Source organism: Aptenodytes patagonicus, chromosome 7 (genome assembly GCF_965638725.1).
Source record: "Aptenodytes patagonicus chromosome 7, bAptPat1.pri.cur, whole genome shotgun sequence".
In the NCBI taxonomy this organism is placed as follows: Eukaryota; Metazoa; Chordata; class Aves; order Sphenisciformes; family Spheniscidae; genus Aptenodytes; species Aptenodytes patagonicus.
Window position 1 is genome coordinate 26,326,843 of NC_134955.1, and position 16,337 is coordinate 26,343,179.

General features: G+C 40.9%; 1 protein-coding gene across 1 annotated transcript in view; it reads left to right on the forward strand.

The window, feature by feature from the left end:
• The window catches only part of HSD17B12 (hydroxysteroid 17-beta dehydrogenase 12), a 94,089-nt gene that overhangs the window by 75,852 nt on the left and 1,900 nt on the right, over nucleotides 1-16,337 (forward strand). Inside the window, 3 exon segments of the mRNA XM_076344403.1 lie at nucleotides 2,174-2,255; nucleotides 7,186-7,251; nucleotides 16,137-16,286. Coding sequence (XP_076200518.1) covers nucleotides 2,174-2,255; nucleotides 7,186-7,251; nucleotides 16,137-16,286 — 298 coding nt within the window.

Here is a 16,337-nt window from a genome sequence, read left to right on the forward strand (position 1 = left end):
TGATGCTCGTGTTTATCCTTACGCCTTTTTGAATCCTATTAAGCTTTTGTCCTCAATTAAGTTTTGTGGCAAGTATTCTTATAGTCTGAATATGGGAAGAGCACTTCCTTTTATCGTATCTAAATTTCAGTCTGTCATTTAAATAAATGTCATCTTTCTTTTGTATTCTGAGAGGATAAATCAAGATCTTGATCTTTGTCATTCATTAGTCTGTATATTCTTATCATGGCTGCTCTTAATAGTCTCTTAAATAGCTAAATTGAACGGATCTTTTCACCTCATAGATGTATCAGGGTTTTTCTTCTCCTCTTCCCCTTTCTTAAATCATCAGGTTCTTAATATTTCTGTCCTATATTTGGAGGGATAAAAGTGTTCCATAGACTGTAATACAGGATTTCAGTGGTGGTGGATCTGTCCCTGCCATTCCCACCATCCTGTTCTTTGGCTGGTTTTGGTGACTGCTGCACAAAAGAGAACTCCTTGTGGACTTTGTTTAGGCTTTCCAGGGAGCAGATAGTTGATTTAAAGTCCTGCAAGGTTTGTGATTAATTCACGTTATTTTCTTTAGTATCCGTTGTTGGTTTTGTTAATATTGATTTTTCATCTGCCATTCTGCAGTCTGTTCACATAGCAGTCTGAGCTCTTTAAAAAGTTCCTTATAGTATTCTCCAATCTGGTAATCTCTTAAAAACTGCATGAATACTCATTTCACTGCTAATCCCCATTTGAGCTCATGAATAAATATCATAAGCACCCACCTGTCTTGATATGAATAATCTGGCATCCACTGTTAACCTTTTGCAGTCGTGAAAATTCGTGATTAATTTGCAGTCTTATTTTCTCCATACTACATATTTTGCTCCATGTTACTACTTTATTTCACCAACCAAGCCTTGCAGATAACTCCTGAAAAATACAACGAACTTTGGCAAAAGTGTTTGAAATTCTGAATGACTGAAATGATTCTTTTCTGTCACGCTAGCCATCTCATTCCCAGAGGTGAATCAATCACAGATTTAATTCACACTTTTATCATAGCAGAAGCCATGTTGGTTTGAATCTGTTGTCACGATTTTCAGAGAGTTATATCGTTTTAATTTTTAAGGGTCACTTAAGCTCAGCTGTTTGTTTTCACAATGGCTACTTAAATCATTGTGGCAGCAGCGGCATAGGGTATATGTGGATGAACAAATATGATGAGAAACTCGTATGTGAATCCGCAGGAGCTGAGCTGCGTGATGCCTACCTGCGTGAATGTTCTCACTCTGCACTAAACACGGCATACTTAGTAGTACATTCAGGTAAACTGTCTTGAATTTACTACAGGGTAAGAAGCAGCAGAGATGCATCTTTCACTGTGTTGGACTGTCTGGTAGCACATTCTAACAGCGTACTTGCCCTAATTTGCCTGAAGCTTTTAAAACTAATTCTTCTTTCTACCTAGCACTAAATAATATGTCTGGTTTTGTAGGTAAAACTAGTCACAGAAATAGACATGCTCAAAATCAGTCAGTGGGTTGGGAAATCCAGGAGTCTCACGTTCTGCCCTACCTGCACATGCTTGGCAGAGCAGGTGGTAGCTACTTTCAGACTGGTACCCTTACTTAAATATTATGGTGGAATACTTTCAGTGTTACTATAATACAGCTGTAAAACAACTCTTATTTTCTGTAGTCATCCACTAAATATCTTCCATACTATATTAAAACACTTCTGTATTTGAGCAGTAAATTCAGATACTTCCTATCTTGAAGATCCATCGTGAAGTAACATTTAGAAGATGTAAGGGATTATCAAAGTGTAAACTGTACAACAAACTTGTGTTGCCATTTCTGCCACTTTGGCCCGAGATTTAGAAGTTGCCTTTTGGACTTGTGCCAGCTTCGCTCAATTGGTTTGGCATAGTTTAGCTCAGTGTGTGTATAAGTGTATGGAGCTTGATTCTCTTGCTGTATTGACCTTGGAGTTGTTCCTGATTTATACCAGCTGCTTGAATACTTATATTGTGCTTAAAGTCATATTAGTAAATTTTAATTTAGGATTTGGTTGGGGTTTTTAAACAGGTCTTAATCTCAGTTGCATCCTAAAGGCTTTCTTTAGGCTTGCAGTAATTTTCTGAAACATGAAAGAAGTTGCCTTTGTTTCATGATAATATATCTTCACTGCCTTTCAGATCAAAAGGGGTAATCCTGAATATCTCCTCAGCTGCTGGGACGTATCCAACTCCACTACTGACTCTTTACTCTGCAACCAAGGTAAGTGTTCTTTTCCACACTGAAATCAAGTGTCAAACATAAGCCAACACTACAGGAATAAATGTTTTGGTGTCCATCTAGTGGTGCTTTCATGAACTAAAAGTACTGAGTTTGTAACTTAAATTTTTTCCAATAGTGGAAGCTGGAAGGTCGAGAGAAAAATGAGTGCAAGGATTTACTGGCATGGAAATGACTATTTTATATATTTCATCATGCATTCTACTTTTACATGGAAAAGGATGCTAGTGTACCAAGCAAGCTTAGTGTGACGTTGAGAAAGGACATTGACTAAGTTTAACACACTTTCTTATTTTGACTTTGAAACTTTTTTCCCTAATCTTACTGAAGATGTGTGTCTTCAATATGTATGTATATATATTTATTTAAGTAGGACTCTTCTGGTGCTTGCTGGAAGCAAACATTTGTTCTCCTTTTTACTAGTTGCCTTAAGTTTAGCATTTCAGGTAAGAGAAAAGGTAGAGCTCTAAGGCCTCGCCATTACGAAATAGTCAACGTCCCTTGATCTGCTGACCATATATCCTGCTAATGTAGCCCAGTATGTCGTTAGATGTTCTTGCAGTGAGTGGATTATTGGCTTATGGCAGCCACCATAAATTCCAGGTTTTTTGCCGCAGGGCTGCTACTCGAACAAAATTAAGGCATGACGTTACCCCTCTCCATATGCAGAACTTTGCACTTCACTCTGTGCCAGTCAAGAAATCTCATGATGTTTAACAATAATCAAGCTTATCAGGGTCTCTCTGGACTGAAGCTCTGTTGTGTCAGCAGCTCCATCTAACGTTGTCATCTGCAAATTTGCTGAGGGTGTGCTCTGTGTCATCATCTGGGTTGCTGATAGGAGATACTGAAGAATATGGGCCTCTGTATTGATCTATAGGGTTCTCTGCTTGTTATCAGCCAGATGTCAAGCTATTGATCATGGCCCTTTGAGCCTGGTGGTCCAGCCAATTTTCAGTCTGGCCAGCAGTTTGTCCTTTCAGCACATATCTGCTCGACTTCCAAATGAGAGTGCTGCAGAAGATGGTGTCAAAATCTTTACTGAAGTGAAAATATATCTATATATATATCACACATACGTATAGTTTATATATAATTAAAAATCTGTTTCCCTCATCTACAAAGCTAGTCCACTCCATTGTAGAAAGCACTTTAGTTGGTCAAACATGATTTGCTGTTGGTACATCAGAAACAGTCAACACAGATTTATCTTCTTGTCCTTTATGTGCTTGGAAATGAATTCCAGGAGGAGGGCTCCATGATCTTTTCACAAACTGAGTTAAAACTGACGGGATCATTCTTGCCTTTTCAAGGAGGGATATGTTAGCCCTCTTCTAGTTGTCAAAGACCTCCCCCAGTTTCCATAGTTTTTCAGATACCGTAGGCAGCAGACTCATATACATGCAGACTAGTTCTTCCAGCTCTCTTGGGTGAATCTGTGGTGGCTCCATGGATTTGAATACATCGAGCTTCTCTGAGTAGTCCCTAAATTGTTGCTGCCTCTACCTATCTCTTTCGTTAAACAAAGCTGGTGCATGCAGAGGCATGTGAGCAGGCTTTGGCTGTGCAAAGGCAAGAGAAGTGTTGAATACCTTAACCTTTTTCTATCCTTTATCTCTAGGTTGTCTCCCTCATCCATCAACAGACCCCCATTTCTCTGAAATTCCTCTTGAAACTCGTGTAGCTGTAGGATCCTTTACTGCTACCCTTAATGTCCTTTTCTAGTCTCTTCCTAGCTTGGATTTTATTCCTAAGTACCCAATAATGTTTTATGTTTCTCTTTTGTTAGTTCTCCCTGTTTCTGTCTCTCATATGCTCATTTTTAGTTCATCAAGAAGCTCCCCACTTAGCCAAACACTACTTTTACTGAAATTTCCTGTCTGCTTCCACAATAGACTGGTTTATTTTATCAGTTCATAAATTACTACTCTAGATCTACATTCATTTTAAATTGAACTGCTCTGGTTTCTCTTTGTGTCACTGGGACAGTTTTGTCTTTCTACAGCTGGTCTTATTTTTTTTCCGAAGATACTTATAGGGGCTTCTAAAATGTTCTCCTAAAAGGTCTCCAGTTAATGCCATAAAGACAGAATATGGGTACACAGTATGGAACTGAAGTATACGTGATAAAACTAAATGCAAGAGACATTTACACCGGTATTAAAGCAGTATGGCACTACAGCTTTTTCAGGTGCACCTGGTAATTACCTTAAACACTTCAAGGATTTCAGAGTCTAAGCAGAATCTTGACAGGATGAAGAAACCTTCAGTAGCATCATTTGTGTCAGAACAGACCTATTTTTCCTCTAGACTCTCAGTAACGTCTTCATATTTCCAGAAAGGAATTGATGCACGCTATTTTATTCATACTAAAGGAGGGGATATTTAAGTTTAGAAATCATGAAAGCCTGGATTAGTTTTAGCTGATAAAATTTGCTCTTGAAATAGCTGTTTCCTGAGAGCACAGTTTTTTGTTTTAATACGAAAGGTCACTTTCATTGTGGCAGTGCCTTCAGCTTTATGGAATGAATTGAGCTTCTGATTTTAGTGATAATATGCCTTATACTGCTTTGGTTAGTCTTTTTTCAGTGAGAATCTTAAATATTTCCTCCCCTCCCCCTAAGAAACTCAATTACAGCTTAAGTAATCTGCCTATTCTCGGTGCTGCTCATCTTCTACCAGAGCAAGATTAGTAAGCATGAAAGTGACTCCCCTAATGTAGCTGTAGAAAGACTGTATCTGCAATTTCTAGGTTTTTTTTCCTCATCTATATAGAGGGAATTTAAAGCATAGTATCCTTCAGGTCTAAGTCAATGGCTTTGGCTAATTATCAGGAACAGACGCAGTCCAACTCTTTAACCTTCCAGTGGAGAATTCCCTATTTTACAGTGAAACAAGACACTTTTAAAGGAATCACAGTCATATTTTTGACAGGCTTACCTATCTACCCGCATTAATACTAATAAGAAGTGAAACGTGATTGCCCACCACCACCACCACGTCTTTAGTATTTGGGTTTGTTACTGGATATCCAAGGAGAAGTAGTTTTCTTAATGCAATGTTTGTCTGTTTATTCAGGGGATGCTTAATTAGATGGCGTTCTTAAGACTGTTTTAAGTTAGAGGCTGCTGGGGGGCTTGAGGATCTGGAGGTAGAAAACACACCTTGGCTCTAAATAAATTCTTCAAGCAGAAAAACTCCAAAGTTTATTTGGATACTGGAAGTTGCTTTTTCTTCTCATGTAAAATGAACATTCTCTTTATTGCAAGCTCTTTGCAACCAGTAGAGATGACAGTCTCTTTGTACTGTCTCTCCATATTTGGAGCAGTAACTGATTTCAGGACTCTGTCATGTAGAAATAGTTAGAAATTTGAATGATCAAAGCCCTTTGATTAACACAATATAGTTTTTTATTTTTAATAGATTATTGATATACTCTGTGCAGTTATCACACATATCTGGTAACTGTGTTCAGGGACTGCACTGAACTATTTGCGTGTATATGCAAGTGACATTGTTGCAACAGCACAACTAGCTCACTTGAATCATTGCTGCTAGGCCTGATTTTCAGAGACTTTGTTGAATACTGGATTTCATTTAAAACTTATACTTGGAGGAAAGGGAGAAGGAAAGAACAGTTGGACAGAAGATAAGCTTTTTTGGTTTAATGAGCCTCCTAGCTTGTACATGCAACGTGACGATGAAGAATAAAAGGACCTATCGGCTACGCAGCAAAGTCTAGTTTTCTTTCAGATCTTGTGTATGCTCAGAAAAGTGTCTGTAGAAATAGCCCAGTAGCATGGGAGTGTTTCTTCTGCTTCTTGTATAGGCTGAGTTCAGTAGGATGACCTTAATAGGAAAAACACTGGGCACCGCAAGCTTTAAGCACTGGTTTCAGTTAGGACTTCTGTTAATCCAGTGGTGATATGGTCAGCAAAGGAAGACTGCAAAGCAGGTGCAATACTAGAGCTTTGCTGTTTGTTTTGAAACTGGTCTGAAGCAACTGCTTCTTAAATACTTGGATTAATTTATTTAGTATTTATTTTAGCTTCAAGCATGGATAAGATAGCTTAGTTCCTGCAGTTTGAAGGTACTCCATTCATCCTGCTTGGCTGTATTGTTTCACTAAAACATGAAACCATAGCAGAACCTGATATTTTGTCTCACTGGACTGCAGGAGGGAAAAGTGGAAAGGTGGTTTAGACAAACTCAGGGAGGGGGAATCTATGCTGGTTTAAACTGCTGAGTAGCCTTGGGTTATTAGGACAATATGTTCTCGTTGTGGTTGTGGAGGTGGCTGTATCAGATGTGAGGGCATCTTGAAGGCAGGTACTAGCATCCACCTTTTAAACCCTTTCACTTCTTTCTTGCAACTTTTAGTCTCGTAATTTCTAAAACTTCCAGAAGTTTGGGAGAGAATCCATGGTAGTGGACTTGAGGACTAGGAAAAAATATCACCGTAGGGTGGCATTTCTTGAAAACGTAAAGGCAGAAGACAAAGTATTTAAACACTATGTTTTAAAAACCATGCCCAAGAGAAACCTACTTAAATCACTCTTAGACTTTTTTTTTAAGCAGATGACATAAGTAGTGGACAATGTGAACATACAAAGTCTTATTTTCCTTTTTTAACTAGGCTGTATGTAACGAATCTGGTTCCTTTTCCTTCTAAATTAAAAAGGGTTTAATTTGTTTAGATTGAGCCTCACTTCTGTAAAAGTGCTTTGTAAGCATAGGGTTTCTATTCAGACGGCATTGCTCTAGTATGCAAAGTTTCTTTGAAAACCTAAGGTTTTTCACTTTGAAAACAGGAACTATAAATAGTAATTCAAATATGCTTACAAAAACCTGCAAACTACAGTTTCCATTTTAATGCATAGCATGCTGCATATTTCCCTTCTTTTCTCTCTAGGCTTTTGTGGATTACTTCTCCCGAGGCCTCCATGCAGAATACAAGAGCAAGGGCATTATTGTGCAGGTGAGTAGTTTGTTTCATGCAAGTGTGGTTACCACAGCAACACTGGTGTCTTGGTAACTAAAGGGAATCAGCATATTCTCTTATTCATGAATATGTGACACAGATTAAGGATAAGGATTTCCTTTGATCCCATTAGCAGTTTTCTTAAGTTACTCTGAAACAATGCGTCTTGAAGCAACAAAAAACATGGTTTGTTTTGTTTTGGTTTTTTTTAGCTGATGGTGGTAATTGAACCTTTAAGTATAAAATATTCCATAAAACTGTGCGCAACTCTGTAGAATACATCTTCATACAACTTAATCTACTGGAATGCACTTCTGGAGTGCATTTGTACAGAGATTCAATGGGAAACTGCTCAAAAGACTAGAATAGTAGCAGTCCATTCCCTGCAGTGTCAGTGAATCAACTACTAGTGTAAGCATAGTAGCAAGAACAAACAAAAACCTCAAAGACCCTTTATATGTAATGGACTGATTTAATTTTCTTTAGTACTGGATTTCCACGTTACTAATGAGTTTTGCTTCCCCCCCCCATTTGTTTACCTTCCATGGTTTTCATTATTTTTGATGGGGCATAAAAGCAAACCAAGCCAGTCTCTCACAGCTTTATGGGATTTTGCTTTAATATCACTTCTCACATACTCTTAGTGTTTTACTTCCAAAATGTAGCTGGAATTCCCAGCTTTGTTCGCAAACACTGAGTTTTTCATTACTTATTACACGTGTTGCTCTCCACAGCAATACTCAGTTTGATAAAGGTGATATAAGATCTTACCTGTACTGTGAAGACAGTGGTGTCTCTCATTTAAATTCAGTTAGGGGTCATCTTACAAACATGATTAGCCTATGTCCATGCCTGTCATTCCCCTATTCTGTACGGTGGTTCTCAAAACCGTCTGAACATCCGAAGGCCCTATGAGGAGTAAGGCACAATGTTGCCTACCTTATTTGTGTAATTATTAAGCGTGAGAGCACAGCTGTTGTTACTGGCTAAAACCATAGAGAAGTTGGTAACAATTTAAGGCTATGTTACCTTTTTGATGTGCTAGATTTTTTTTTTTTCCCTTTAAGCATACTTAGCAAAACAAGAACTTATCACCAGGAAATGTCCTGGAGTTTAGTATCCAGATGTCTATCCCAGATGTTTAATATAATGTCCTGTCCCAGTTCCTGAGAGGAGTTTGTGTTAAGAAAAAAAGACAGTTGCTGGGTGAGCTATTCCCATGCAGTCACTGACCTTTTAATGGGAACCTCATTTAAACCTAGATTTAAACCTTATACTAAACATCTTAAAGGATGCTGTTTATTTTGGGGAGTGTTGGCAGTGGAGAGGAAGCTAGCAAAGGTGGTCCCTGAAAGCATTCTAACTACTGCTGTTACAGACCTTCTCGAGGACAGACTAGATGACATTAGTTTTATGCTGGTAACAGATTATAACTTGCTGTAGAGCTCCCAAAGCGTAACTTCTCCTCAGAGTGCTTGATGCTGTGCCCTAGCACCCTGGGATGTACCTTCAGCTAAACCATTGTGCAGCAATGATGGATGCATAAAAAGGTAGCACTCTGAACAGGTACACATTGAGCATACAGGGTGGTTTGTGTGTGCTCTCAGTTCTTGAAGTGGATTAAGCTGGAGTAACTTTGTGGTTTATGTCTCCTTGTTACTTTCTCTTCTCACAGGGCTTTCCAAGCCTTTCCCCGGCTTCAGCCCCAAACTGTCCAGCAATGGGTCAATTCTTACCATATTGCAAGTTACTTACAGCTTTCTTTTTACTTTTACCCTTCTACATTACTTCTATCCCCCCAGTGTGCTTCAAGCTGTATTACTTGCAGATTTAGCTTCATTATCAGACAGCTGTTCTTCCGATCCATTTCATCTGCATGGAGTGTGGCCCTCTTTTAATCTGTGGTCGCTGTCTCCAAATGAGGCTGAAGAAACTGGTAGAGTATTTCTCTTTTCTACATCAATAATATGAAGTCTTCTGGTAGGATTTCTTTCCTGCTCAAGCCTACCTACAAACTGTGAGGCACGGGCTCCTTCAACACACAGCTTCACTGGCAATAGAGCTGGGTGTGATTTATTTATTGTGTGTGTGTGTGTGTGTTGTGGTACGATGTCTAAGCTCTTTCTCTGTTTTCTGGTGTTTTCTCAGGTAAAGCTGCTTATAGTTACCTCAGTGTGAGAGTATTTAGAGACAGATGCTTGCAGGAGAAAGAAGTGTTACATCTTTGAGATGTGTGTTGTTCCTATGTGCATTTATAACCAGGCAGTCTCCTCCTCCCCAAATTTTGCTTAAATAGTACTATGTCAGTTTGAGAGGAAAACAAAGAAGGAGCAGGTACTGCTCACTTATGGAGTACCTATCGAAACTGAAAAGGTAAATAACCCAGTAACTCATGCTTGGCTAAAGGCATTAAACACAGTATGAATGTAGATAGTATGGGAAAGATTTTTCTAGCATTTGGATCTGGAAAAGCTAGGAAAAAAAGTTTTCAGTGTCCATCATTTTTAACATTTTAAACAAATGAAGAAGTAAATCTGGCTTTCTGTATCAACAGTTATGTTTTCCTGTACAAAACTTCACAGGTTGTGGTAAGCTGTCTTTTTGTAACTCCCATGTTGGCTAAGGGTGCTGCATTCCTGGGAGCACTGCTTTTTTGCCCCTAAATGCATGTAGACAGTGAATTGCCATTCTGAGTTATGACCAAAAGCTGTCACAGCTTCAATTTGTTATGCTAATTTTATTGCAGTCCATGTCCTTGTCATCTTGTTCCAGCCTAAGTCACTATAAACCACTAATGAATATTACAAGTACCTTCCTGTGAAGACTAGCTGACGTATCTCCTTCAAGCCCTTAGGAAGACTGCATCCCCTTTAGATTCTTTGAAGTTCATCTCTCTGTCCTTCAGAAATGTGTAGTGCTTTTAATTCCAGACTTCCGCTTCCAGTTGAGATCACCATTTAAAACAATGGACTTTTACCATGCCAGTATCTGCAGGGTACCACAGTGTGAAAAGCAGAAAAAAAGTGCAGGTGGGATTTTACCAATTTCTGAAGTTCAACCTACAAGTATACCAGTTTTGCTCAAGTGGATTGCCTTCTCTGTGGAAGCTTAGTTTTGATAGTATATAGTGCTTTTATTGCAATGTAGACATCTTTAGGTTAAAAATATACTCTTTCTGGCTGACAGGCCTACTTAATTTCACAGAAGCAGCACAGTAATAGCATAGGTTAATATTCTGTGTGTGTTTACATGGAGAGAAAGAGATAGGCAAAAAGAAAAGGAATGAGGAAGACGACAGCAAGGACTTCTCTCAAGACCTTTTTGGAAAAATCTCTCACTGAAAGGTTTCTGCAGACTCTTCTGAAACATTTTCTCTTTGAATATGTCTAAAAATACTGCTTGGTTCTTTACCCCTTTCTTTTACTCTCTTTTTTTTTAACTTCAGTTAGTTTTGGCATTTTCCCTCTATACTTCATTACTGTCCATAATAAAAGTGGAACAGTGAAAACTGCCACTACCTGTTTTCTTCTACCATATCCACTATATAAAATATCAGATCACAAAATCATGGAAGTGTTTGTTTGAAGGGATCTCTAGGAAGTTTTCTAGTCTAACTTCCTGCTCTCCTAGTGTTAGCAGTGGGATTGCTGCTAACACGAGGTCACAGGCTAGTCATGGCTTTATCCAGCCAAATCTTGAAAACCTTCAAGGGCGGGGATGCCGTGACCTCTCTGGACAACCTGTTAGAGTGTTGCACTGCTCTCCTAGCAAATGGCTTTTTCCTTAGTCTCCAGTCTGAAAGTTCACAGCCAAAATTGACAGTTTTGCCTCTTGTTATTTTATCTGGCGCTACCAAGAAGAGTTTGGCTCTCATCTTCATAACTGCCCTTGAAATAACTACAGGCAGATATTGGGTCACCCCCAGCCTCCTTTTCACCACACTGAACAAGCCCAGCTCTCTCTCCAGATATTCACAAAAGGGTGCTGTCACCAGACTAATGGCATTGCGTTCCTCCGAAGCTTTTTAGCTTTGCTCTTCAGCGTTCTATACAGGTCAGCTTTGGTTGCTGCAATTCTTCCATTTCCCCTTTATGTCCCCCACCTTCCTTTTCCCCACAGAGAAATGGAAAGAGACTTCTTTGGAAACACTCAAGAGTTCAGCTCTTTTTTAAAAGTAAGGTAAAATAGGTGATAAAATTGTGTAAACAAGCTATTCAGACTTTTTGGGGCTTATTTTCATGTGACTGTAGCATAATTGGTAGAGGCTTCGGTTCAGGACTTGAGATCAGTTCTTGCATCCATACAACATTAAAGACCCCAATTCTGAGTGCCGGACAATTTTAATAAGCATTGGAGCTGTAAGCACTAGCAAATGTTTTAAGAGAGCAAGAGACATTGTATTGACATAAGCTACTCTTAAGGCATGTTTTGAAACTGGAGAGCAGGCTAGACTTTCTCTGGACAAAGACAAGAAATTTTCTATACAGTTCCTTGCCCAGGTAGTGTGGGTATCTGCCTGAATACAAAATGCTAAAAGGCTTTAGGCAGTGAAAGATTTTTTTTTTTTTAATCTGTCATGCCAGTTTTAGATATGGTTCATGAATGTTCGAGATCCTTGTGAGGAGGAAGAAGGGGGGAAAACTAACTTAATGGATTCAACAGGTCTCTTCATAGCTGTTAAAATATGGCACAGTTAATGGGAAGATGGTAAATCTTATGTTTCTGAAATTAAATACCTGTCTCTTTTCTAGAGAGCATTTGGGAGGGAAAAAAAAATGTTGGAATGTAATCCTATGCTTCTATGTGCCTTGAAGCCTGTGGATCAATAGCTAACCAGTAGTGCTACTGTATGCTTGCTTTTTCGAGTATCCTCATGCACAATTGTTTGCCCCTTCATGCTATCCAGTGGCTTAACTGGGTAGTGCAGTTCACTTACGAAGTCTGTTTTGAGCAGAGGAAGACAGAAAATAAATCTGAACTAAAACCATTATGCCACTCCATGTGGGGATGTTGCAGATACAATTTGGTGGTGAATAAGAAGCTTAGAATTGTTTTCTTTTTTTAAAACATCAAACTAGAGATTCAGTTTAGAAATGTAATTTGAAAAATGGATGAGATTCACATTCTGGAGCTGAAACTAGGTACCTATGCTGTTATGGTAACAGAATGAGTAATTTTCTTATCCAAGCATTTGCAGCTTTTGGCTACTTTAAAGGCAATGGTAACTGCTTACACCTCTGAAATTCAGGTCTCCATGTTTCACTCTCCATTTGAAGGTGGACTCGTTCAGTATATTATTGAAAGTCCTACTTACAGAGAGAAGTGCACAGTTTTAAAGTTCTAAGGTGAAGGAATGAGGGGACATAGCAATGCTTCCTGTTTGTGGTGGTCGAATTCCTGTTGAAATGTGCACAGCCATGGCATGAATAAATAGTCAATGAGAGTTCAAGTGGTCCTGTCATCCCACCCCCTTCCCCATTGCTATGCTTCTGAGAGAGCGATAGTAAAGCTAATGTTTCTGAGATCAAGCATGTGTGATCACTGTTCGTTAAGAGACATGGGGAAGCAGGTTTCCAAACTGTAACTGGCCTAAATATACTGATTTTCGAGATGGTATTCTCATTTTGAGATCCATTAGTGTAGTGGAAGTGGACACACACTTTTCGGATATCTGCTGTAAAGATATATAGAATCATAGAATCATTTAGGTTGGAAAAGACCTTTAAGATCATTGAGTCCAACTGTAAACCTAGCACTGCCAAGTCCACCACTAAACCGTGTCCCTAAATGCCACATCTGCATGTCTTTTAAATACCTCCAGGGATGGTGACTCAACCACTTCCCTGGGCAGCCTGTTCCAATGCTTCACCTTTTGGTGAAGAAATTTTTCCTCATGTCCAATCTAAACCTCCCCTGGTGCAACTTGAGGCCATTTCCTCTCGTCCTATCGCTTGTTACTTGAGAGAAGAGACCGACACCCACCTCGCTACAACCTCCTTTCAGGCAGTTGTAGGGAGCGATGAGGTCTCCCCTCAGCCTCCTTTTCTCCAGGCTAAACAACACCAGTTCCCTCAGCCGCTCCTCAGAAGACTTGTTTTCCAGACCCCTCACCAGCTTCGTTGCCCTTCTCTGGACACGCTCCAGCACCTTGACGTCCTTCTTGTAGTGAGGGGCCCAAAACTGAACACAGTATTCGACGTGCGACCTCACCAGTGCTGAGTACAGGGGCACGATCACTTCCCTACTCCTGCTGGCCACACTAGTTCTGATACAGGCCAGGATGCCACTGGCCTTCTTGGCCGCCTGGGCACACTGCCGGCTCATGTTCAGCCGGCTGTCAACCAGCACCCCCAGGTCCTTTCCCGCCAGGCAGCTTTCCAGCCACTCTTCCCCAAGCCTGTAGCGCTGCATGGGGTTGTTGTGGCCGAAGTGCAGGACCCGGCACTTGGCCTTGTTGAACCTCATACAGTTGGCCTGGGCCCATCAATCCAGCCTGTCCAGGTCCCTCTGCAGAGCCTTCCTACCCTCGAGCAGATCAACACTCCCGCCCAACTTGGTGTCGTCTGCAAACTTACTGAGGGTGCACTCAATCCCCTCATCCAGATCATTGATATAGATATTAAACAGAACTGGCCCCAGTGCTGAGCCCTGGGAACACCACTTGTGACTGGCCACCAACTGGATTTAACTCCATTCACCACAACTCTTTGGGCCCGGCCATCCAGCCAGTTTTTTACCCAGCAAAGAGTACACCCGTCCAAGCCATGAGCAGCCAGTTTCTCCAGGAGAATGCTCTGGGAAACAGTATCAAAAGCTTTACTGAAGTCTAGGTAGACCACATCCACAGCCTTTCCCTCATCCACTAAGCGGGTTATCTTGTCATAGAAGGAGATCAGGTTAGTCAAGCAGGACTTGCCTTTCATAAATCCATGCTGACTGGGCCTGATCTCCTGGTTGTCCTGTATGTGCTGTGTGATGGCACTCGACGATCTGCTCCATAACCTTCCCTGGCACCGAGGTCAGACTGACAGGCCTGTAGTTCCCCAGATCGTCCTTCCAGCCCTTCTTGTAGACAGGTGTCACATTTGCTAACCTCCAGTCAACAGGGACCTCCCCTGTTAGCCAGGACTGCTGATAAATGATTGCAAGTGGCTTGGTGAGCACTTCCACCAGCTCCCTCCGTACCCTTGGGTGGATTCCATCTGGCCCCATAGACATGAATCATAGTGCTTCGCTACTGTGATGGACAGTAGTGATGGTATGTATTGAAACACTGGTATAGCCATAGATGAACTGTCAGTGTCTTAGGAGGTCCTTGTCAAAGTGTTGGTAAGGTTCCAACCTTTCAAACCTTGTGAGATCTGGTATGTTAATATCTGACTGAGTGGCTATAGACCAGGGCTTTTGATTACTTTTTTTTAGAGGCCTAGGTTGAGGACAAGTTGAAAGCAATGCCAAAACCATGACTATGAGGGAAGAGAGTTGCTTCCTAGTGTGCAAGTATACATGTGTTTCCCTCTTCTCCAGTAGCATGAGCTGAGGATAGGTAGAATGTGGTTTTGGATCCCCCAGGTCTATCTTGCCCCACCACTGATATGCCTTTGTGGTATCAGTGTCCCTCTGTCAACAATATACCCATGCTGCTTTTTCTTGCTTTTCCATTATGCCAGGGCCAGGTAGTTCTCAGACCCACCACCGCTTTTTCTGTTTCTTCCAAGCATTGTTACAAAAGCACATTAACTGTGCTCTGTTTCTTGATCCTTCCTTATGTCCTTGAGGTCTTCCACTCTGGTACAGATATCTCCTCCTTCCTCCAAGACCTCCTTTAGAGTTACAAGATCAGTGTTCCAAGTCTCCTGGCATTGCTTTTCCTTCTTCTTCCTCCCCCCTTCTTGTTTCTCTCTGTACAGGTGCCAAACAGAGGACCTGTTACTCAAGTATGAAATCATAGAATAGTTTGGGTTGGAAGGGACCTCTAAAGGTCATCTAGTCCAATCCCCCCTGCAATAAGCAGGGACATCTTCAACTAGATCAGGTTGCTCAGAGCCCCGTCCAACCTGACCTTGAATGTTTCCAGGGATGGGGCATCCACCACCTCTCTGGGCAACCAGTTCCAGTGTTTCACCATCCTCAGCGTAAAAAATTTCTTCCTTATATCTAGTCTAAATCTACCTTCTTTCAGTTTAAAACCATTACCCCTTGTCCTATTGCAACAGGCCCTGCTAAAAAGTTTGTCTCCATCTTTCTTGTAAGTCCCCTTTAAGTACTGGAAGGCCACAATAAGGTCTCCCTGGAGCCCTCTCTTCTTCTAGGCTGAACAACCCCAACTGTCTCAGCCTTTCTTCATAGGGGAGGTGTTCCATCCCTCTGATCATTTTTGTGGCCCTCCTCTGGACCCGCTCCAAGAGGTCCGTGTCTTTCCTGTGCTGAGGCCTCCAGAGCTGGATGCAGTACTCCAGGTGGGGTCTCACCAGGTTCTGTGCCTCCTTCCCAAGCAAACATTGGGGGTTTACTACAGGGAAGCAGCACTACAGCATTTTCTATTAAACAACTGGAATGAAGTTTTGCACTTAGAAGGCAAATTGTAAGAAAGGCTTTTCAACCATATGCTTGCAAGAGTAGTTTTTCTAGGGCCCCAACTGAGGATGCTGACTGTCAACAGACCACTGAACTATCCTTCACATTCCAAATATGTCCCACAAGAAATCTGATTAAAAATGTTTTTGATATTGTACATTGTGATCTTAGAATTGAAAAGAAGGCTAGCTTAAGCTGGAATTCAGTATACAGGTTATCTAATTTCCAATGATTTTAGTTCCTTGATGGATCTGTAAGTTAATCTGAAAGCATTCTCTGCTTAACATGATCTTTCCTATGTGCAGAGTGTTCTACCGTATTATGTGGCAACAAAAATGTCTAAAATCCGCAAGCCGACCTTCGATAAGCCCAGTCCTGAAACGTATGTCAGAGCTGCCTTAGGCACGGTAGGCCTGCAGTCCCAGACCAACGGGTACCTACCCCATGCAGTCATAGTAAGTCACCTTGGAAAACCTAAGGATCTGGTATGTTCTGTGTATGTGTTT